Source organism: Leptopilina boulardi, unplaced genomic scaffold (assembly GCF_019393585.1).
Source record: "Leptopilina boulardi isolate dan_hultmark-lab unplaced genomic scaffold, ZJU_Lbou_2.1 LbouV2_310, whole genome shotgun sequence".
Classification (NCBI taxonomy): Eukaryota; Metazoa; Arthropoda; class Insecta; order Hymenoptera; family Figitidae; genus Leptopilina; species Leptopilina boulardi.
This window is the reverse complement of record NW_026137875.1, coordinates 5,608,793-5,631,604: the sequence shown is the minus strand read 5'-3', so window position 1 is coordinate 5,631,604 and position 22,812 is coordinate 5,608,793. Positions and strand designations below refer to the sequence as shown.

The window sequence follows — 22,812 nt, the reverse complement described above, 5'->3', positions numbered from 1 at the left end:
TGGAACATGTACTATATTTGCTTCAAGTCCATGTAGTAAATACTCCCCTCCACTCAATGCGAAATTTGCTTGAAATCCATGCGCTTTTCGGATGGATTTCTTGCAACGGAGATAGAAATGATAGTGCGCATGCGTGACTATATATATATATATGACTAGACACGTGAACGGGAGTCACGCATGCGCACTAGCATTTCTATCTCCGTTGTAAGAAATCCATCCGAAAAGCGCATGGATTTCAAGCAAATTTTATATAGAGAGAAGGAAGGCAATTTTATCATGTTTCTTAAGCGTTTATAGTTTACAGATCAATCAGAATTAGTATACATGTCTTTCTAATTTCACACAACGTTTATTCATGCAATAAACACAAAATTTCATGAAAAAATATCTTGCGTGATAAACGATTTTTACATGAAATAGTGTTATGTGAAAAAAGCAACAGTGGCTAATGTGAATATAGTATGATTTTTCTCTCCGTGTGGATTTAAATCGCTTAAAAATTGTATGTTAAATTAAAAAATTGAACAAAAATGAAATCACTTCAAAATTTGTACAAAAAATATTTCCGAACAATTTATTTATAACACCACACCTTAAAAAAAGTAATCTTCATTCTAGAGGATTCCTCTAAATGTAATGCATATTTTCCTCTTAATTTTGGTATCAAAAGTAATAATCTTAATTTGGAAGGATTTTCCTCTCAAAAAAATCCTCTTAAAGGAAGAATAATATTCTAATATTTTGACAAGTTGAAAATAACCGTAATACACAGGTTTTGAATAAATTATTAGACAATAATGGTTATGTATTGATAATAAAGTACAGTTTTGAAAAACAAAACATCAAAACTTCAACAAAAAAAATTCCTAGTGTTATTAATGTCAAGAGAACCAATAATTTTTTTAAATTTGAATAATATAATAAATATTTAATAAGGGCGCACTCACACCTCTGGCTGCCTGCACAGGCAGCCAGTGAGAGCCAATCAAAGAGTCAGTAGATTTAAATTTGAATTTTCTGTCTCTCTTACTCTTGTACGTTTTCTGCGTGGTGGGAGGCTGCCTGTGCAGGCAGCCAGAGGTGTGAGTGCGCCCTAAGATTTAATTATTTACATTCAAAAAAGGTAAATTATAATAGATTCATGGAATAAAGAATTAAATATTGGTTATTAATTAAACATTTCTGAAAAAAATTTCTTGCTTTTTGCTGAGCATCAATACATTAGATTTCATTACAATAATAATAAAAAATGCTACAGCCAGTTGCAAATATCAAAGAAGTTTGACGCAAATATTTAAGGAAATTAGTAAGAAATGAAGATTAATCGAGAGGTTATATTTTCTGTATTTACACCTCCATTCAATATATCCACCCAGATTTAAATCATTTAGTAAATCTTCAAGTCTCTTTTCACAACACTATTATGACAAAATACGAAAATTGACAGTTTCGAAAAACAAATGCGCAAATGTCAAACAGGAAAAAAATGTAATCGATATCATGTATTTACTTTTCCTTTTTTCAAATATACTAAATTTAAACAGGAAAATCGTAATTGAAGAGGAAAATGCAAAAGTACTCCTTTTGTCATTGTTCCATTACAACAAAGAATAAAAATATTCTACAGTGAAATGGAATATTCGTATTTTAAGAGGAAATATTCAGAGGATTTTAGAAGAGGAATTTTCCTCTAAATTTAAGATTACTTTTTTTTGGGTGCAAAGTTAAAAAAAAATATATTCATGTCAGAGAAATAAAAAAAAAACAACAAAACAGACTGAATATACAAAAAATAAATGAAAAAACATATAAAATGATAAAAATAAAATTTCCATTTTAAAATTGGAATAATTATATATACTATTTGTTAAAACGAAAATCGTATATATTCGTTTGAAATCTGTTCAATTTACAGAATTGCCTGAAAATGTCACTTTTCCAATATTCCACTGTAAAACAGTTTTTGTTCATAAATTTAATATAATTACCTTACATATATATATATATATATATATATATATATATATATATATATATATAATGTAATATCCATTCGTTATTACGCTTTAAAAAAAACTGTAATTACTTTTTCTCAATTACATATATATATATTTAGAATGAAATAACATGAAATGGAATTTTCAGAAAATAAATGCTTTTTTCTGAAAGTAAATTAAAAAATTTTTTTTTCATTGTAAACGATTTTGAAATTTGTTGAGAATTTAAAGAAAAAAAATAAAAACACAAACAAAGAATGGATTATTTAATTTAAATTGGAATATCTCTCTTTCCAAGCTGTGTGAGGTCCCGGTTGTTTTACAATACACGGTAAATATCGAAAATGAGAAAGGAAAATGGAAATTGTGAATGAGAAGTAAACGCGACAGCACACATGCACGTGAAACGAATACTTCAGTACCATGCGGTGCAAAATATCTGCAGAAACTTTCCCTTGGTGACATATGCTCTTATGTTTCCGTCTAAAGCTTTTATATATATATATATATATGTCACATTCGCACGTTCGGCGATTGCCTTGTATAAATTATTGAAGAGATTTTTATCGTCTCCCAAGTAAAAAACCGAATTTCCATTCTATTATATATTTTATACAGGGTTACTACGATTCATAAATGCAAAGAATTTAGGATAAATATTGTAAAATTAATGAGATATTGTCAAAAGAATATTGTTAAAAGATCGAATTTTTAAAAGTTTGAAAGATCTAATTTCAAAAAAATTCCAAGTACAAAAATATCGAATTTATAAAGAAATTCGATTTTTCAAATGTTCGAATTACCAAAAAATGGAATTATTAAAAGTTAGAATTACTACAACTACGCGAATATCATTCGATATATCGATAAACAAAAGATGAAATTGAATTTTTAATTGGGGACCATCATGAAAAGGAACTGATATTAAAAATGGAATGTCTTTTTTTTAAATAGAAGGATTTAAATATTATTTTTCTACTTACCATATGTCATAAAGAAATCATGCTGATTTTCATATTTTCTCTCTTCAAATCATTTTAAATGTTAAAAGAATTAAAATTTATTATGATAATAAAGTTTCAACATTATAAATTAGAATAGAATTTTTTCTTTCTTCATTGATTCACTGTAAAAAGAAGGTACTAAAATAATACCGATTTTAGGTATTAAAATAGAACCAAAAGGCAATTTAGTACCTAAAGTTGGTATTAAATTAATACCTCTTGTTTTACAGTGTTAAAATAAAATGTCAAAAAATTTTTAAAAACAAAAATAGACAACTCTTGATTAATAATTTAATTTCAACAAAAGTTTATTTATACACCAATTTTTTAATACTTTAACATAACAATATGTATGTATATAGTAATTTACTTTTCACCAAAAATTTTAAAATTATCAAAATAGTTATTTATGTGCGGCAAGGGCGCAAAAGTAGGGGAATCGAGACTCGTGTGAATTTGACAATCACGCGTGTCGAGATTTCCCTATTTTTGCGCCCATGTCCTATACATAATTTTTTTATAACATTTTGCGTCCAAAACTCGACTAAATTGCTGTGATGGAAGGGAAAAGTGTGCGTAAAAGTACGATTTCCCCTCCTTTTAAGCACGCACAGTTTTTTTTTTTTTTGACGCAAAGTGTTATAAAAAATAAAATCGGACAAGTGCGAGTTACACTCGCACTGAAATCGAGGGTTCCGTACTCGAAGCGAACTTATTTGGTATAAAAACAAATGTTTAAAAAATATGTGTTGTATGACAACTAATATAAGTGATACAAAAAGGAACAATTTTGTAAAATTCAAGAAAATTGTTCCTCTTCGTATCACTTATATTAGTTGTCATACAACACATATTTTTTAAACATTTGTTTTTATACCAAATAAGTTCGCTTCGAGTACGGAACCCTCGATTTCAGTGCGAGTGTAACTCGCACTTGTCCGATTTTATTTTTTAAAAAATATTTTACTAAAAAAATATAAGAAACATAATTTTATTTCAATTCGCAATATTTTTATTGTATTTACATTTTAAAAATATATTGAATATTAAATTTTATCTTTCTAAGTCAAAAAGAGATAAAACTTAAGATATTGATATAAGGCTAGTAGCTGCTTGTCAAGGAAAAATCGAAAGTTATCTAAAAAATAAAATTTGTTTATTAATTCCAGAAAAATCAACTCCAATCATCCTCGCTATATTTTTTTTGTAATCTACACGTAAAAATACGTCAAAATATATAAATTTGAATCACTGTAGAAAAACTTTTTTCGTTTTTTGCGGAAAAATACATTTTTTTCTGAAATTTATCATTTTTCTTCAAAAATTTGATCAAAATTGATCATCAACTCCAATCGCGCTTACATTTTTTCCCTGTATTTTTCACGCAAAAATTGAGTTTTACAGCAAGTATGAACAGTCTGGATTGAATATTGTGTGCGCTAGGGAGAATAAATCATTTTTTTCGAAATTTTTGATTTTTCCTTGACAAAGCTATGTAAATTAATCCGAATCAAGTTCGCTATAATTTTCCTGTAATTTTCACGTAAAAATACGTAAGTGTGTCAAATTTGAGCTCTTTATGTCAAAAGATGTGGCCGCTAGGGGGGGGGGGTACATACTCATTTTTAGGTATTTTTCGTAAAAATTCATGGTTTTTCCTTGACAACGCTATGATAATCAACTCCAATCATGCTCGCTATATTTTTTTTTGTAATCTACACGTAAAAATACGTTAAAATATATAAATTTAATTTCCTTTAAATAAAATTTTGTTCGTTTTTGGTGGAAAAATACATTTTTTTCCTAAAATTGTCATTTTTTCTTGAAAAACTTGATAAAAAGTTAATCATCAACTCTAATCGTGACCGCTTTTTTTCCCCTGTATTTTTCCCGTAAAAATACATTTGTATACTAAATATGATCTGTCTGGGTTGAATATTGTGTGCGCTAGGGAAAATAAATTATTCTTTTCGAAATTTTTGATTTTTCCTTGACAACGCTATGTAAATTGATCCGAATCAAGTTCACTATAATTTTCCTGTAATTTTCACGTAAAAATACGTAAGTGTGTCAAATTTGAGCTCTTTATGTCAAAAGATGTGGCCGCTAGGGGGGGTACATAGTCATTTTTCGTAAAAATTCATGGTTTTTCCTTGACAACGCTATGTTAATCAATTCCAATCAAGTTCGCTATAATTTTCCTGTAATCTACACGCGAAAATACATATGTGTACTAATTTTCAGCCCTCCAGATAAATTTATGTGGCCGCTAGGGGGGGGGGGGTACACGATTTCAAAAAAACCGATATTAATAGGGTTCCGAACCGAGTACGGAACCCTAAAAATTATATAAACGTAAACATATTTTCAGGACATGTTTTTTTAAAATTATATTTTTATTATCTATTGTTTATTTTACAGTTATTATATTTTTTGTGATAAAGAATAAAACTCAATTTTTGTCCATTAAAAATTTAATAGTTCAATAAAATAGAAATTTTCAAAAATAGAAAAAACCAGTTAATTAGTCACTAGTTATTTTTTATCGCAAAAAATATAATAACTTCAAAAGAATAGATAATAAAAAATTATTTTAAAGTCTTGAAAATATGTTTAAATATTTTGATAAAAAAAATGTATACTGTATAATTATAGGTAATTAATTCACTAGTATAAAAAGGTAAGGGAAATTTCTTTATTCACAGTATTTTGCAAACTTCGTAAAAGTTATAATTTAAAAGTCAATCATGAGGGCAATTTCTATTCTTTTTGTAGCAGCAATTTTAATTGTTTGCTATGCTACATATGGAGATGCGAATCCAGCGGGTAATTATTAGAAATAAAGAATTTTAATACTTTTTTCAATTAAAGGAAAAATAAATAATATTTTTGCTATTTTTTTTAGCTGCACGAGCAGCAGCTATACGCCGGATGAAAAAGAAGAAGCAAAAAAATTAAATTGATTTTTCAATTGAACTCTTTAAAAATGTGGAGTAAATAAAAATTTTGTTTGATCATTTAAATTTTTGGGTGAAAAGTAAATTATTATACATACGTATTGTTATGTTAAAAGTATCAAAAAATTGGTTTATATAAAAATTTTTGCTGAAATTAAATAATTAATCCGTCTATTTTTCATTTTAAAAATTTTTAACGTTTTATTTTAATTAATGACAAAAAAAAATTATTCTATTCCAATTTAATCTTGAAACTTTATTATCATAAATTTTAATTCTTTTTACTTTTAAAATAATTTGAAGAGAGAAAAAGAAAATCATAATTATTTCTTTATGGCATGTGATTAGTAGGAAAATAATATTTAAATCCTTCTATTTAAAAATTTTACCTTTTTTCTTATATTATCAAAATGAATCTTGTCTATTTTATTTTAGTAAATTTTACCGTAGTCTTAAATTGAAATTAGTAAAAAATTTCAATATAGGCATAACTTTTTTTTCATTACACCAGCAAAAGAAAAAACAAAATAATTTTGTTGATTCAACATCACAGTTTGCTTACATCTTTTTTTTTGCCTTTAATTAGTTAGTTCCGTTAATTTTTTCTACTTTCAAGTCAATTCTCTCACTTTTACGTTGTGAAATAGTTTTTTTTTTCCTAGAGAAAGAGGGAGAAAAAGAGGAAGAAAAATATTGGGTTTGCTTTGATAGGTCGTCACTCTTCATTAGAGACTCAGGAAGACTCTTGGAGTGTCTTGGACAAATGGAGTATCCTGGAATAAAAGAAAAGAAAAGAAAAAAAAAAAAAAAAAGTAAAATGGTGTTTAACGGGATTCGGCACACACAACGGTCGAGCGAAACGCGATGGAACTAAAGGCATCATTAAAGTTGAATTAACCATTATTCGCAGCCGAGGTTGCCTCTGTTGGTTCTAATTAACCGGCGAGATCGTAAAGTTTAATTATTTGCCGGCAAAATGCATGCTTGGCGACAAACTCTCCGCTCTTCTCTTCATTCCTGCCAAACGCGTCTCAATCTCTCCCTCTCTCTCTCATCCTAATCTTGTACCATGTTATACACTTGCAACGAAACATTCGGCGCGCAAATGATGTTTCTAATCCTAATTAATTGGATTTACCTGGCGCGATTTTCTTAGATGGCGAGACATATACACACACACACACACAACGCTTCAAAATGCCTCTCCAAATCAACTGTTTTTATGTCCCGGCAAAATGTGTATATATACAGTTCCAAATTAGGATCTTCAATTTAGGTTTTAATTTGAAATTTAAATTAGCAATTCTCGACACTGGTAATTTCAGTTGGAACTGTTGTTTCTCGCCTATAACAATATAGCGTCTCAATTATATATGTATATGAATTTTGATGTTTATTTTATAAACTTTCGAAAATTTATCATGAAAAATAGTAATAGAAGTTCTGTGTATTGCCAAGCTTTTATCTTGACAATTGGCAGCAAGATAAAAAAAGTTATCGCTCAATGCATAAAAACTTGAAAATCAAAGTCAAACTGTTACAGTATTTTGTCTCGCATTTGAAAAAAAAACATACTTAAAAATCATACAAAATTTTTTTCTTATTCCTTATGACACCCATAACAGAAATTCACTTGAATTTTTCATTTTTGTCAAATTGTTTAATAATAACAAGCTGTCCCCATTTACCCTCAGTTTTCAAATTTTTGGGGTAAATGTGGACAGCTTGTTATTATTAACCAAATTGACAAAAATCAAAAATTCAAGTGAATTTCTGTTATGGGAGTCATAAGGAATAAGGAAAAATTTTTGTATGATTTTGAAGTATGCTTTTTTTCAAATGCGAGACAAAATACTGAAATAAAAAAAAAAATAAAAAAAATTTAATTGGTTCAACTATTATATATTTACTATAAATTTTTTTCAAGTTTCTTCATCCCTTAATATAGTAATATACTTAAGGAAACTTTTTTCTTAAACTTTTCTTAGAAACTATGCTGTCCTCATTTACTCCAAATTTTAGGAAATTTTCTAAATTTTGTGATAAATAGGGACAGTCAGTTTTATGCGTTTAAATTCTATATAAATTGTAAAAAATAGCGATTTTGTCCCCATTTACCCCAACTGACCCTACTTAATTATTTTTTTTTTACATTTTATTTATTTATTGACTTTAATTGACATTTAAAAAATTAAAACATCATTAGTAATATCCGCTTGGAGAACAGATAACAAAAAAGTAATTTTCACTTTTCTTAAACAAATAACCATATTTTAAACAAACGGTGCACTTGTTTAAAAATCCCAACGCAGTGACGATGTTAAAATTTTTTTCTGGATAAAAGAAACCATCATTAATTTAATAATTTTAATACGAATCATTTTAAAAAAATATTTAAACGGATTTTTGGGGTGATTATCAATCGATTGTAAGATTTAAAAAATTCAAAATGGCAGATTCAATATGTCGACTAAAAAAATTTTTGAATTTCATCGAATTCACTCGAAACTTGTCACTCGGTGGTTTTAGAAGTCACTGAATCAAAATTTGAAGTCAGATTTCAAATTTAAGCAAATTATTAGACCAAATTTTAAATTTTGGATTTAATTTAATTTTTTAAATTTGAAAAATTTAAAAATTGACATCTTTGAAATCGTCTCCAACATAATAAAGAAAGTTATTGTTATATTAGTAATTCAGACAAAAACTATATATAATTGGAAAATTAACTTTGTCTGGCGTAAACTTTTTTTTCTACTACTTTAAAGGCATTAAAGGCAATAACAGTTGTTTTTTTTAACCAAACAAATTCTGTGCACTTCTTTTATTGTTTGCTTTTCGAATAAACAAAACAGACAAATATAATAAAAGCAATACGTATGTAATTTTGTGTCATCGCACTGTTATTTTAACGTAAAACAAAAATTTACAAATATAAACGAAAAACGCACGTATTAAAATTTTTATCATATGAACAATTTTAATAATAAAAAAGAAGGAAAACTAAGAAAACGATATTTTTAGTTCAATCATATTATATATATATATATATATTTAATTCAAACTTAGTATACATGGAAAAAAAAGAAATTGGTTTACAGGTGCTAACTGCTATCAGATCTGCCAAAATTAGTAACCACAACTAAATTTTTTGCTATGACAACAAAAAAGTTTGCTGTGATAAACAATATTAGTCTTAATTTTTAAAAATTTACTGCTACAGCAAACTTTTTTTGACCCCATAGCAAATTTTAAATATATTTTTAGTTCTGTTAAAAACTACGTTTTAGTTTGAGGTTATGTTAATGGGTTAAACTTCGTTAAATATAATTTTTTTTCATTCAAAGTTAGTATATTCTTCATATACAGTTAATTATCTTAATATATTTATTAATAAATGCAACACAGGATAAATTTTTACTTAAAATGATCTCCGAACGATACACGAAAAAAAATTTGTTAAGTTAAGAATCATTTCAAAATCTTTATTGAAAGGTTAGTTTCTATTGTCCACCACTCGCCAGAATTCCTACTCGACATTTGTCATAATTCTCGTCAACTATCGCATCCTGATCTAGTAAAAATTTAGTGACTTTATTGTTAAAATTAAAAGTTACTAAATTTTTACTAGAGCAGGGTGCGGTAAATGACGAGAATTATGACAAATGGCCAGTGGGTGTTTTTGGCGAATGGGCACAATGGAAACCAACCTGTCAATATAAAATAAGTGGAACATCTGAATTGTGTCACTTTGCATGGAATGGTAGCTTTTTTCGATACAGGGCGGGAGAAACTTGAATAGAAGAAAGCAGGATGAGGCAAGTGTCAAAAATATAAATGTATGTCATATTATATTACGGACGCTCTAATTGATTTCCAGTGTAGATGCGCTCATTCTAAACTAAATTTTAACTTTTTTAAACATTTTATTTAATACAAATAAAATTTTTACTAAATAAAATTAAATAATATAAATTTTATTTGATTATTATTATTTAAAACAAATATTTATTTGACTTTATTTGGTTAAAAAAAAACATTTAAAACTGAATATAATATTTAAATTAAATTGAATACAAAATAAAAAATATTTTTCTCTATAAATTCCCTCTATACTGTGAACAATAAAACAATTGACTAAATTTTATTTTTCAGTTTATATATAAGGCACAAATTCCCACATGAACAGAAAAAAAGAGAAACCCTCCATAAAACATGAGTGTAACGGACGAAAGGAGATTTTACAATAAGGCGATTTTCCGTTGGTTGAAAATTTGTTCCCTTCGTACACGTTTCATATATATATATATATATACATAGAGGGTTATGCGCCAGGGTTTGAAAATTTCTCTGAAAAACATCTTGATATTTATGTGGTGGCCGATATTTTTCGCGTTTCATCGAGGAACCCATATACCTCTCGATGCTTGGAACTTTTCCATCGTATATGTTCCAGGCACACTGGCATGAGCTCCTTTTTCCCAATCGTTGTGAGAGAAGAGAGAAAGATTTTAAAAAGGAACATAGAATTAGGAACCCTACTTTACTTTTTCCCTTCAAAAAAAATAATAATAATAATAAGGAAAAAACGAAAAAAGGGGAGGGGGTGGAGTGAGTGAACTAAAGGCGATATTTTTTCCTTGAGACTGAAATTACTGATATACACACACATACACGTATACATATATATATATATATATGGTTGCATGAAACGTGCAAGAGAACCCCCATAGCATGTCTGCACCGATACTCGAGTGTCGGGAGTGGTTCGTATCGATTCCGCATAAAATTCGAGAATGGTCTCGGGTTCAAATTATTTTGGTGTTTATGACCAGACGGTTCTCTGCAAAACCGAAGCATATCGATATTAGCTGATGAAGTGTGGCCACATAAAAATTATAAATCATCCCTCTCATGCGCGGTAATTTTTATAGCAAAGTTGCACGCTCTCTCTTAAAACGATTATATATACATACAAAAGCCGACAGTCGAGTCCTCATGTTGTTTTTAATTAATGGCTTTTTAAACATTTTTTGTGGGACAAGTAATGCGGAGAGAGCGATTAAATAGAAATTATTGCATGATTCCATAAATATTTTCTCTTTAACAACAGGCTCGTTAAAAAGGGGTGCACTTTGCGAAAAATTACAAGGACGTTCATTCTGCGTATACGTGGATATCATTAAAGCGTGTTTTTTTTGGGGTATTTTTCTTTTTTTTTTTTTTGAATATTTATTTTTAGCAGACAAAAATTTTTTTTAAGCTTGTATATGTAAATACTACACGTTAATTTTGTTTGGCAAGTGGAAAATTTTTTAATTAGAGGTAAATTTATAAACCCAACTTTGGTTTATGTGGTGAATTGTATATATGTATGCGAATGTATTAATTTATATATATATATATATATATATATATATATTCTTGTCGATTTCATCTCTCAACATGCGGGTATACGCGGTATTAAAATTTTTTTAATAAAATATAATTCGTAAAGTGAAAATTCAAAGTTAAAAACTTTTTTTTTGCATATATATATAAAGCTAGATTTAATTTATTGTAGATTTTAATAAAAATTTTTATTTATTTAAGACAGAATTTTTTCTATCATACTTTCTATTTAATTTTTGAAATAATTTTTTTTTTATTTTTAATGCGATTGAAATTTTCTTTTTAAATTGGAATTAATTAAAAACACTGGAACGCCGGTTATTAGGACACTGAATTATTTGGAAAGCTTAGGCGCTTAAACGGGGTGAGGAGAAAAGGGAAGTATCTCTGCACGCAGTAGCGCATCTATTAAAGAATCCGTTCTCCGCCTTGATTTAATGTATTATTTTGCAATTATTTATTGGTGTTATATGAATATGATAAAAATTAATAAGCTGTGTAACAATTTTGCTAAGTAAAATTTGTTTTATTTCTAAAAAACAATTAATATTTCTCATTTAATTAATATTTTCTTTTCTCACGTCTCATGCGCCTAACTTCAAAATTGTTGTTCAACTGTCAAACTTTGGTTATGTATTTCAATCGAAGGCAAAAAAAAACTTCTTACGGCCCTGTAAGTTTATGCTTTTTCGTCAAAGTGACCTGTCCCGATTATTCGGACACATACCCGAGCTGTCCTAATAACCGGCGTTCCAGTGTATTTCTAATAATAATTTAGGTAAAATAACTTAAAATAACTAATTTTTAACGTTATTGTAAACGAATTTTAAGTTCATTTTTAACGTTATTATTATTTTTCTAATATCTTTTGCAGAATATGTTCTGTGTGTGTGTGCGTCAATGTTTATTTGTATATTTATTTATAAATTGTGTCAACCCTAAGTAGAATTAACATTTTCGAATTGTGCTAACCATAACCAGACATGTTTCGCGATTCGATTTTGCACTTCATTTTTTCATCAATCATGAACCGCACAATACATGCAATAAACTTACATTGCCGATTTCTTGTTTTCTTTATTCATTTTTTATGTTTAATTACATCGCTCACAAAACTTTTTTCGTTCCTACAAATGCACCGACGTCACAGCAGACGCTACTTTTTATCCTCCAAAAATGTAATGGCACAAAAAGTTAGGTTGCACTACGTGAAGCTTCACCACGTCCGTGCATAGATGACGCTAGTGTTCTTATTTTAAGAAAAGCGAATTGTCCAACCCTAAGTAGTGTCCAATCCTGAATATATTCCCCTAGTTAAATTTATTTTTAGGTTATGTTAAAATAATTAAAATTTTTGATAACTAATTCCATGGGAAATATTCTTAAATAGGCGCCAAGAATATATTCTTTTTAGAAATATAGTTTTCTCAGTGAGTTGATTTAAGTGTCAATTAATCTAAAATTAAATTGAGTAGCTGCCTGCAATAACTCGCCGAGCGCTTGGCCGATCGCTCTAACGCCAGTCAAACGTTCAAAAACGTGAAAAAAATGAAAAATCAAAATTTTGATTTTTGAAAAGTGCAATCTTGTAGGACATAAGATGGCGCATCTTTTTTTCCTTTGAGTTTTTTTTGTAGATCAAAAAATAGAGTTAATATATGCAAAACACTTAAAAATTTTATTTCACAAATTTCATTCAATTTTTAAACATAAATCATAGTATCTTTGACAAATTTCAATGAATCTTATTGAAAATTAATATACATACGTATTTAGGTCCATAGAAAACGACAACATAATCAAAAATATTAAAATCATCAATTGTTTATTTATAATTAATTGTAAATGAAGACTTGTCAATAATAATGTTTACTTATCTTTGTCGACATAAAGTGTGTGTTAATTGTTCACTTTCTTTTAGAAATATTCAAAGATTTTTAATAAATTTTTACTATTTTTTCAGATGAAGTGGATGTGATTGGATTGGATGGAATGGGAGGATATTTGAGCAACCAATCAGACACAGATGACCATAGCAGTGTGCAAAGTAGCAGTGATAGTGGCGTCGCGATGTCCACCTCAAGGCTCACCCTTTCCGAAATGATGGACAATCTATAGGTAATAAATTATTTTTATAAGGTGAAATATTTATGAATAACAAAATTATTTTTATTATTTGGTGGTAAATACTTAATAAGACTTTATTATTTTTATTATTTTACTATTAGTTGTTAACTAAGTACCTTTTGAATTTTAACGCATGAATTTTCTCCAAATTTCAAATGGCCTAAAAAACTTAATTGACCTAAATTCAATTGGCCTAAAAGTCGTATGAACTAATTATTACTTGGCATAATCTGTATATGACCTAATTATTATTTCGCCTAATCTTCATTCAATCTAATCCTCATTTGTACTAATCGTCATTTGTCCTAAATCTCATTTGGCATAATCTTAATTTAACCTAATTCTTATTTAACGTAATATTTATCTGCCCTAAATCTCACTTGACCTAAATTTTCTGTAAGCTAATACTTTTTTAGCCTCATTTTTATTTGACCTAATTATTACTTGGCCTAAACACCATTTCCCATAATTATTATCATTTGAAATAATTTTCATCTGACCTAATTATCATTTGGACTAAACGCCGCTTAAACTAATTTTCACTTGATCTAATCTTTATAAAACCTAATTCTCATTTGGCCTAATGTTACTTTATCCTAATTGTTATACTTGTTCTAATATTAATCTATAACATAATTCTTAATTGACCTAATCTTAATGCAACCTAATTTTCTTTTGGCCTAATCCTTATTTGATCTAATTCTCACTTGACCTAAACTTCATTTGTCACCCGCTCATAAACGCGAAGCTAATAAAAAAAAACTAACAAAAAAAAATTGTTTAGAATATTAAGGGAAGTCACAACTTTTATTGATTTTGAGTTCTTTAAATTTTATAATGGTTGCAGGAAGTTATATTTTATATCTTGTATCATTTGTGTCCTAAAAACATACAGGATATGGTCAAAAAAATAAAATATTTTAATTTTTCACCATTTCAGAAATTAAAATCTTAAAAATTAATATTTTAAATATCAATCTTCTTTTACAATTTTTACTATATTTCATTGCCAATTTTTTTCCACGCTTTTTTAATGATTCTTAAAAATCACTTGTATGGATTTTCAAAAGTTTTAATTTTTTCAAAAAATAAAAATTTTAAAATAGTCAAAAATTTTAATTTTGTATTTTTGTATGTTTTTAAAATCCAAATGATTCAAGAAAAAAAAATATAACTTCCTGCCATCATTAAAATTTAAAGGACTTAAAAGAAAGGTGGTGACTCCCCTTAATTTTACCAACAAATAAATAAAGCCTAACATTTTTATTTTGTTTCATCAGTTTTTTCTCCTTAAATTATTTTTTTAACTAAAATTTATTTTACTGATTATTTCCTTTTTTTTAAAAAAAAAGAATCATTGTTAAATTGACCTTAATGAAAGTTTCCTTGAAATTTCGCCGGAAATACAAGCGAGAGAGATTTAGAAAACAATTTTCAAATTCCATGGATTCTATTTCATTAAATTCTAATAAACAGGTTGCTATATATATAATCTTGAAACTGTAAAGCCTTCATGTATAAGTTTCCATGGGAGTAAACCACCTAAACATAATTCAAATAAATATAATGAAATAAGCCGCGTTCTTGTACTCTATGAGGTTTGCCTTTGAGACTGAAACTCATCGCCTCTCTCTCTCTCTCTCTCTCTCTCTCTCTCTCTCTCTCTCTCTCTCTCTCTCTCTCTCTCTCTCTCTTTCTATTCGTAACTAACATTTGATTGAAAATCGCCAATTTTCTTTGACCCGTATAAGAATGTTATTCACAGTACAACCAGTGAAGCGTTTTGGAAAGGGTTCTTTTTTTTTTTTTTTTTTTGCGGATGGAAACGAGAATGAACGAGGGATGGTTTTTGTGCGCGAAACTTCTCAGCAGGGTTAACGTACGACTTATCGAGCGAAGAATAAAGCCTCGATCCTCGAACAGATAGGAAATTCGTACGATCTTGTCGAGAGCTCGTATAAATAACTCTGCTGTTGTTATATCCACGAGAGAGAGAGAGCAAGTCTCAAGTGGAATGGGTGTAGAATAAGGTGGAGGAGAATGCAAAGAGAGAGAAAGAGAGAGGAGGGTCAAGCAGATGAAAGAAGCTGATGCCACTGGATGATGATCCTCATTTACAAATATATATGGGCGAAATCCACAAAACTTTTAACTTTTGTGATTCTCGAATCGAACACTTAAAAATCTGAATTATTTTTAATTAAAACTTTGGGTATCATTTTTTTTTTGCTAAATTATATACAAAGGAACATTTATGTACAATATTAGAACAAAATATTTATTTGACAATTAGTTTTATGAGTTAGAAAAGTGAAAAAATGCTTAAGGCCAGGTCCAAGTGAGGCAGCGCCATCTACATTGAAACTAAAATTTTGGAAAATTTTCAACAGCCTTTTCTTGAAAACAAGATGGTAAAATGCTTTTTCCTTTATGGATAATTGATTATTGGCAAGATATACACCAGCTAAAACTTTTTTTGAGTTAAAATAATAAAAAAAATTTCATGTCAATAAATTAAATATGAGCACTTTTTTCACAAAAACTGTAACAGTACTTTCTCAGAAATTACAATCAAAAATGCAATTTCCATTTGGAAAATCAATAAACGCTAAAAAATACACGACCTAAGATTTACCAATCACGAAAATAACAAAAAAAATTTTTATTAAATATTTAACATATTGATACTGCTTTACTGATTGTGACAGCCCTTTGGTAGATTATGTATTTCAGGTGGTTAGCAACAGCGCCAATCACCTCCTTTCGGCAAAACTGCGAAACGTCTGGTGACATATATAACCTGCCAAACGGCTGTCATAATAAGTAAAATATGTTATGTTAAAATACTTTTATTTTGTTATTTTCGTGATTGGTAAATCTTAGGTCGTGTATTTTTTAGCGTTTATTGATTTTCCAAATGGAAATTGCATTTTTGATTGTAATTTCTGAGAAAGTACTGTTACAGTTTTTGTGAAAAAAGTGCTCATATTTAATTTATTGACATGAAATTTTTTTTATTATTTTAACTCAAAAAAAGTTTTAGCTGGTGTATATCTTGCCAATAATCAATTATCCATAAAGGAAAAAGCATTTTACCTTCTTGTTTTCTAGAAAAGGCTGTTGAAAATTTTCCAAAATATTAGTTTCAATGTAGATGGCGCTGCTTCACTTGGACCTGGCCTTAAATTTCATTTGAATTTCTTGAAAAAGTTTATATTCTTAACGTTTTATTTTTGCGGCGTGTAAAATATCACTTCAGCTACTATGGAAATATCTAACAGACATAATATTTTGTCAAAAAATTTTCACTATCCCATTAGTGTGCCACCACTAAAACTAAAAATACGAAGGTTTGATTGAGTGATAGCACTTTTTAAAAAAATTCAATTGAACGTCTTCTTATGAAAATATCTATTACGGCGTTGGATAAAAATAAAAGTTCAATGCATTTCTTAAAGGGTGATGAAAAAACAAAAATTTTAAGACCTTTTTCAATGATGTGCCTCTAATTGAATTCCTGTGGCAACAATTTAAAGATGATAATAAAAATCGTGATTTCATTTAAATTTATACATTTTTGAAAGGCACAACTGCATTTTTGCTTTAAACAGGTCAATCTATGGTGTGATCGAAACATTTTCATACATATATATTTGAACACAAAAACGCCGCTTAAGGATTTTGAGTGAAATAAATTTTATTAAGTTAAGAATATGCTGAAAAAACTTTTTTCGAGACTTTACCCCCTCTTTTCTCAAAATCCTGACGTGCTAAGCAAATTTGAGTGCCAGAATCGTGTTCAGAGGACGAAAATACTTTGAAAACGACTCCGATATCAAAAATAAAAAAAGTTGAATTTTCCAATTTTATATGTAATTTATTAACATTAAAGAGTTTAAAGAGTTAAACATTGACGGCGTGAGCTAAAAATGAATCACGCATATGAATTTGTAGTGCTAAAATGTACTTAAACGTGTATACAAAGTGACATCAATGTGCCTGCAAATTAAAAAAAAGAAATTTTTTTTTTCTTGAAAGTTAAAAGTTTCGTGGATTTGCCCATATATTATGCTTAATTTTTTCGTTTTTTTCCCTGCTTTTAAATTCGACCGCGTTTGTCACTTGAGCACGTAAGATGACGAACAAAATTGGAGAACGTTGTAAAATCAGATGTGAAAGAAGATTCTTCTTTTTAGAATGAATGAATATAAATTTTTCTCAAATTAGAAAGCAAATAAATTATTACTTCTTTTTTATTTAAATTAAATAATAAAAGTTATATATAAATTAAAAAATTAATTATAACTCATTTTTTATTTCCGAGAAAGTTTAAAACCACAAAAAAACGTCCTTTGCCCACATGGCCTTAAGAAGGAATGTGCCATAACAAAAAGTAAAGATTTTTTTTTATGCTTTTGAAATATGTTAAAGTTGAATTATTAATTTTATGTAATTTTATAAAGTTTAAAAAATTTTCACCGTCTAGTTTTTAAAATTATTTGCAATTAAATTAACATTGTATCTTATAGAGTTAACCTCTCCTAACCTATAAATTTAGTTTTTTTTAACACTTTCAGTAAAGATATAATTCTAGAAATATGATTTTTTGATAAATTAAACCTCCAAAATAATGTAAAAAATTTTTAAATGAGACTTCACCGTCGATTAATGATATGAAAAAGATTTTTAAAGTGAACTAATAAATAAATTTCCAATATAAAAATTCATATTTTAACTTGGCAGCGGTTATTACATTTTTTTATGATTTTTATTTTATTTATTTTATTATTTATTTTTTGTTTTTCCTTTTTATCGACTATAAACTACAAAAAAAAGTCACTTTAGTCGCACTAAATTCTAAATAAAAATCCTGAAAAGTTGATAAATTTAATTCTTAATAAAAAATATTGCAATTTCTTTTTCCGTAAATTTTTTTTTCCCCGATTTAAGAGAAATATTATTCTAATTTAAAATTTTCGAAATAATATGAAATCAAAAAAATATTCATTTTTGGACAGATTTAAGTTTTCTTATATATTAATTTCAAGGAATTTTTTTCAGTTAAATCTATTAATATATAATTTAAAAAAAAAATGTTTGCCTCAAAAAAAAATTCGGTGAAATTCACATTTATGGATCAACGTTTTAGAAGAAAAGTTATTTTTCTATATATATTCTTTCTTTCTATTTTTTTCTTTTCTAAATAAAATTTTCCAACGTTTCTTGAACAGTAAATTTTTAAAACAAAAATTTGTAAAAAAAAATTATATTTTCAATTATTTTCCAAAAAAAAAATTGTTATTTCTTTAAATTAACAATTCTTCTTTAATTTTACAGACAAAAAAGCGACGTGGGGGTGTCAAAAACTGGAATGCAAGCACCTGAGACAGAAACTGAAGATGAAGAAAAAAAAGAAGAAGAAGAAAAAGAAGAAAGAAGTAGTTGACATTTTCAACGCAATTCATGATTATCGGAAGGACGACGAATTAAGAAAACTGAATAAATCTATATTATATATATACACACACACATATACACAATTAAACAATAATACATGTATACACAAATATATTTGTCAATTCTCGATAAGAAAAAAAAAAAAAAAAAAAAACATCGTTGAATCAATACATTTGTATGTGTATGCATGTATTGAATACAATTTGGTAACCTCGATAAGTCAGGAAAACTTATTGCGCACAGAACGAATCAAGAAACGAAAAATACGATATTCAAATTGCAAAAGAAAAAAAAAAAAAAGTGCACCCTATCTACATAATGTAATCAGCGAATAAGAATTTACAGCAGTTGAGTTCATTTAAGCGCGAGAAGGTCACACTATTCTTCTTCTTAACTATTATTGTACATCTTATTATAAAAAAAAAAAAAATTAACAAAAATAACAAAAAATAACAAAAAAAAGAAAAAGCAAATTTTAAGAAAAAAGTGTTTGTATGTAGGAGGAGAAATGGAAAACTGGAAATACGACGGTGACCTCTGCGATGCATTATGTGTAAATTATTGAATGTCAATGTAAAAGTATTGTAAATATTTAAAAAAAAAAAAAAAAAAAAAAAACACAAAAAAAAACACAAAAAAAAATTGAAAGAAAAGACGTCGAATCAAGATTTCCCGAGAGCCTGGAGGGAAAAAATAAACGTGCGTGATGGAAAAGTGAGATAAAAAAAAAAATACGAGCGATCAAAAAAAGAAAAAAAAAAAAAAAGAGCTGAGAAAAAAAAATGAGAGAATGAGAGCGAATGAATGTGCGCCGAAAGAAGAACGTATAGGACGAGAAATGACTGCATACAAAAAGTAAAGGAAGAAGAAGGGTTGATTCGAAAATTTCGCAAAAGGTGGGGTTTATAACCACAGACAAGGGATATATAGAAAACGAACTTCAGAAAGGCAAAAAAAAAAAAAATAATAATAATAAAAAAAGAAAAGAACCGTCTTAGTACGGAACACCTTCCTATTTTTGCCTTCTATATTGGCGTCCTGATTTTGTTCCAGGCCTTATGAATTTTTAGACGACGTTCACGGATTTCCTATTTTTTATTTTTATGTATATAAGCCAAATTATTTTATCTTAATCACGCTCGCCATTATCGCTTTACTTCGTGGCATTAATAGCACAATAATTTAATATATTTCGCGTAGGCTTCTATATAAATATTTTTTATTTTTTTGTTTCCTTTTTTTTTTTTGTTTTTGTCGGAAAAAATTCTAAAATAATTTTTTTTTTTCGTTGATCCCTCTTTCAGGATCTAATTTTTTGACAAATTTAATTTGCATTCAATTTTTAACCTACCGGTTGATCTCAATAAAGATTTAAAAAAGAAAAGAAAATTGACCAGCCTGTAGAAAATTTTTTTTTTTGTTTTTTTTATTTATTTAAGGCTATAAACAAAGTGCGATCTATCTTTTAAAAAGTATGATTCTCTGCTAAACATTTTTTTTTTTTTTAATATTAAAAACGAGAAAAAATGTAACTAAAAAAAAACGTGCTACGTAGATTTTAGTTTTTGGGAATGATTATAAACGCCTTTAAAAAGCGTTTCTTTTTATGGAATAGATAAAGATGGTTTTCAGTTTAAGAAATTGTGATTCATTGAATCAGGGCGCGAAATTGGAATATGGATCTTTGGAGGACCATTACTCAGATTTAAAAGAAAAAGAAAAAGAAAAAAAAAAAAAAAAAAAAAAAAAATGATGAAAAATGCAATCGTTGTCTACTGGTCCATTAATGACCAAATTTATTAACTGTAGTTGCAACTTCCTCCCTCTAAAAAATAAAAATTTCAAACTAAGACCACCCAGTACACTTAAGTGTAAAAAAAAAAAAAAAAAAAACAAATTTACCACAAAAAGCGAGCAATGTTGCTCACTTTGTGCCCCTAATGCTACATTTTAAGATACTTTAAAGTAATTCATGTATGATATATTTAAAAAAAAAAAAAAAAGAAAAAATAAATAAATAAAAAAAAAAAAGTATCGTCGCATCGTCTCATACACATTCAAAGAGTACAAATTCTATAAGTCCCTGTATCGCGTCACCTGTTCTAAATGCCGAATAGTTCGGTTTATTGAATGCTCCGCATGATCGAAGACAAAACTTAGGAAAAAGGGTTTGAGAAAGTTAACTATAATAAAGATAAATCGAAAAGATAAAAGTTTTATAGGTGAGAGAGAATGTATATGAGGAAATTGAGAGATCGGATCGAAAAGAATGAGGAACGTAAATACACGAATAGACCCCAGATTGCGTATAAATGATATTTGTAGATTTAAAATCTAATCGCAGAATTTTCATTCTGAATAAGAATTAAAAAGAAAAAAAAAAAAAAAAAAAATAAATAAAACATTGAATGATTGAACAACTAAAGTTTTGCGTAATAGATTTAAGTAAACGACTAGATAGACTGACATACAAAAGTAACGAGTGATCTCTTGAAAGTGAGTTGGAATGGGTGATTTGAAAAAAAAAAAAAGAAAAGCAACATCATCGTAAATTATTTTTCAAAATTCATTATTAGTAAGAGTTGATCTCATCAGTTATTTAAGATTTATTTAATATAAACCGTTTGTTTAAAATAATTCTTTATTTAAAAAAATAAATAATCTTCTATTTGGAAGAAAATTTCTTTGAATGTAAAATTTTTCTTATTGAAAAAAAAAGTTTTGAAAAAAAAAATATTATTTAAATAAAAATTTGGGATAATAAAATTTAGTTTTGTAAACAAGGTCCTAGCTGTTTTTTTTTTGAATAAAAATTGTTTTAGGATAAAAACGAATCTCAACTCTCTCGCACAGACCAAGCCAATTGAAATATTTTCAGCGAGGCGTTGCCGCATATTTTAATATCTCGTGTGTAATGAATAATATAAAAGTGCATTGTTGTATCAACAATGTAATTATTTAATGTAACTCTACGTTCACATATATATATATATATAAATATAGAGCCAACGAGACATAACCATATTGGTTATTAAGTATATAAATTATTGCGGCAAAAGTCTTAATCTTTTTTGATGGGATTCGATCCTAAAATAATAAAATTAAAAATTTTCGTTAAATTCCAATTTTTTCTTCTCAGCTGACCTTTGTTTTAAAGTGAAAATTCAAATTTTTCTTTTAATAATTGCTTTTTATTATTTAATATTTATAATGTCAAGAAAGAATAAAAATTATAATTTTTTTTTTAAATTTCAATAATTTATTAGTCATTAGTCATTATTATTAAAACTTGGTAAAAAAAAAGAAAATTATCTGAAGGAAGTAATTTTTGCAGAGTCATTGCAAAGAATTCTTTTTTTTTTTTTTAGGAGGGTTAAAAATAAATGTCAAAGAAAAGTGAATATATGCAATATTGGAAAATAGAGAGACAAAGCGCGAGGTTCAAATGAAATGTATTGCGAAACCTTATATAAATAGCAAAACCAAAAAAAAAAACAAAAAAAAAAAAAAAAAAAAAAAAATTACACAAAAAATCTACAAAGCATTAAAAATCAATTTCAAATGGAAGAAGAAAAAAAAAGTAAACATAATTAAAAAGCTAACGCTAAGAAATTTTAGTGAGTAAATTGCAGTAAAATGATGAATGTCTTTTTGAACGTGTTATGCGTAATAATATTAATAATAATAAAATAATAATAGTTAAAAAAAAAAAAAAAAAAAAACGGAAGCACCTCCGTAATAATTTTTTTTTTTTTTCATTGATTTCTTCGATGAGATCAAAAGACCTATACTGATTGTACATGTGCTTTTGGCTTTTTTTTTAATAACCTACAAAACTTAGCAAGATATTATGTACTCTATATAAAAAAACAAAAA

The 22,812-nt window shown here is 27.4% G+C and overlaps 1 protein-coding gene and 1 long non-coding RNA gene across 2 annotated transcripts in view; both read left to right on the top strand.

Annotated features, from left to right (window-relative positions):
* LOC127283606 (max dimerization protein 1-like) overlaps positions 1-21,472 on the top strand; it is a 457,228-nt gene extending 435,756 nt beyond the window's left edge. Inside the window, exons 7-8 of the mRNA XM_051308596.1 lie at positions 13,316-13,470; positions 18,817-21,472. Coding sequence (XP_051164553.1) covers positions 13,316-13,470 — 155 coding nt within the window. The 3' untranslated portion in view covers positions 18,817-21,472. The remainder of the gene's footprint in view (positions 1-13,315; positions 13,471-18,816) is intronic.
* LOC127283613 (uncharacterized) lies at positions 5,680-6,135 on the top strand. The gene is made up of 2 exons (XR_007843372.1): positions 5,680-5,830; positions 5,910-6,135. It is a non-coding gene; the product is annotated as an uncharacterized LOC127283613 (long non-coding RNA).
* Positions 21,473-22,812: the final 1,340 nt, after the last annotated feature.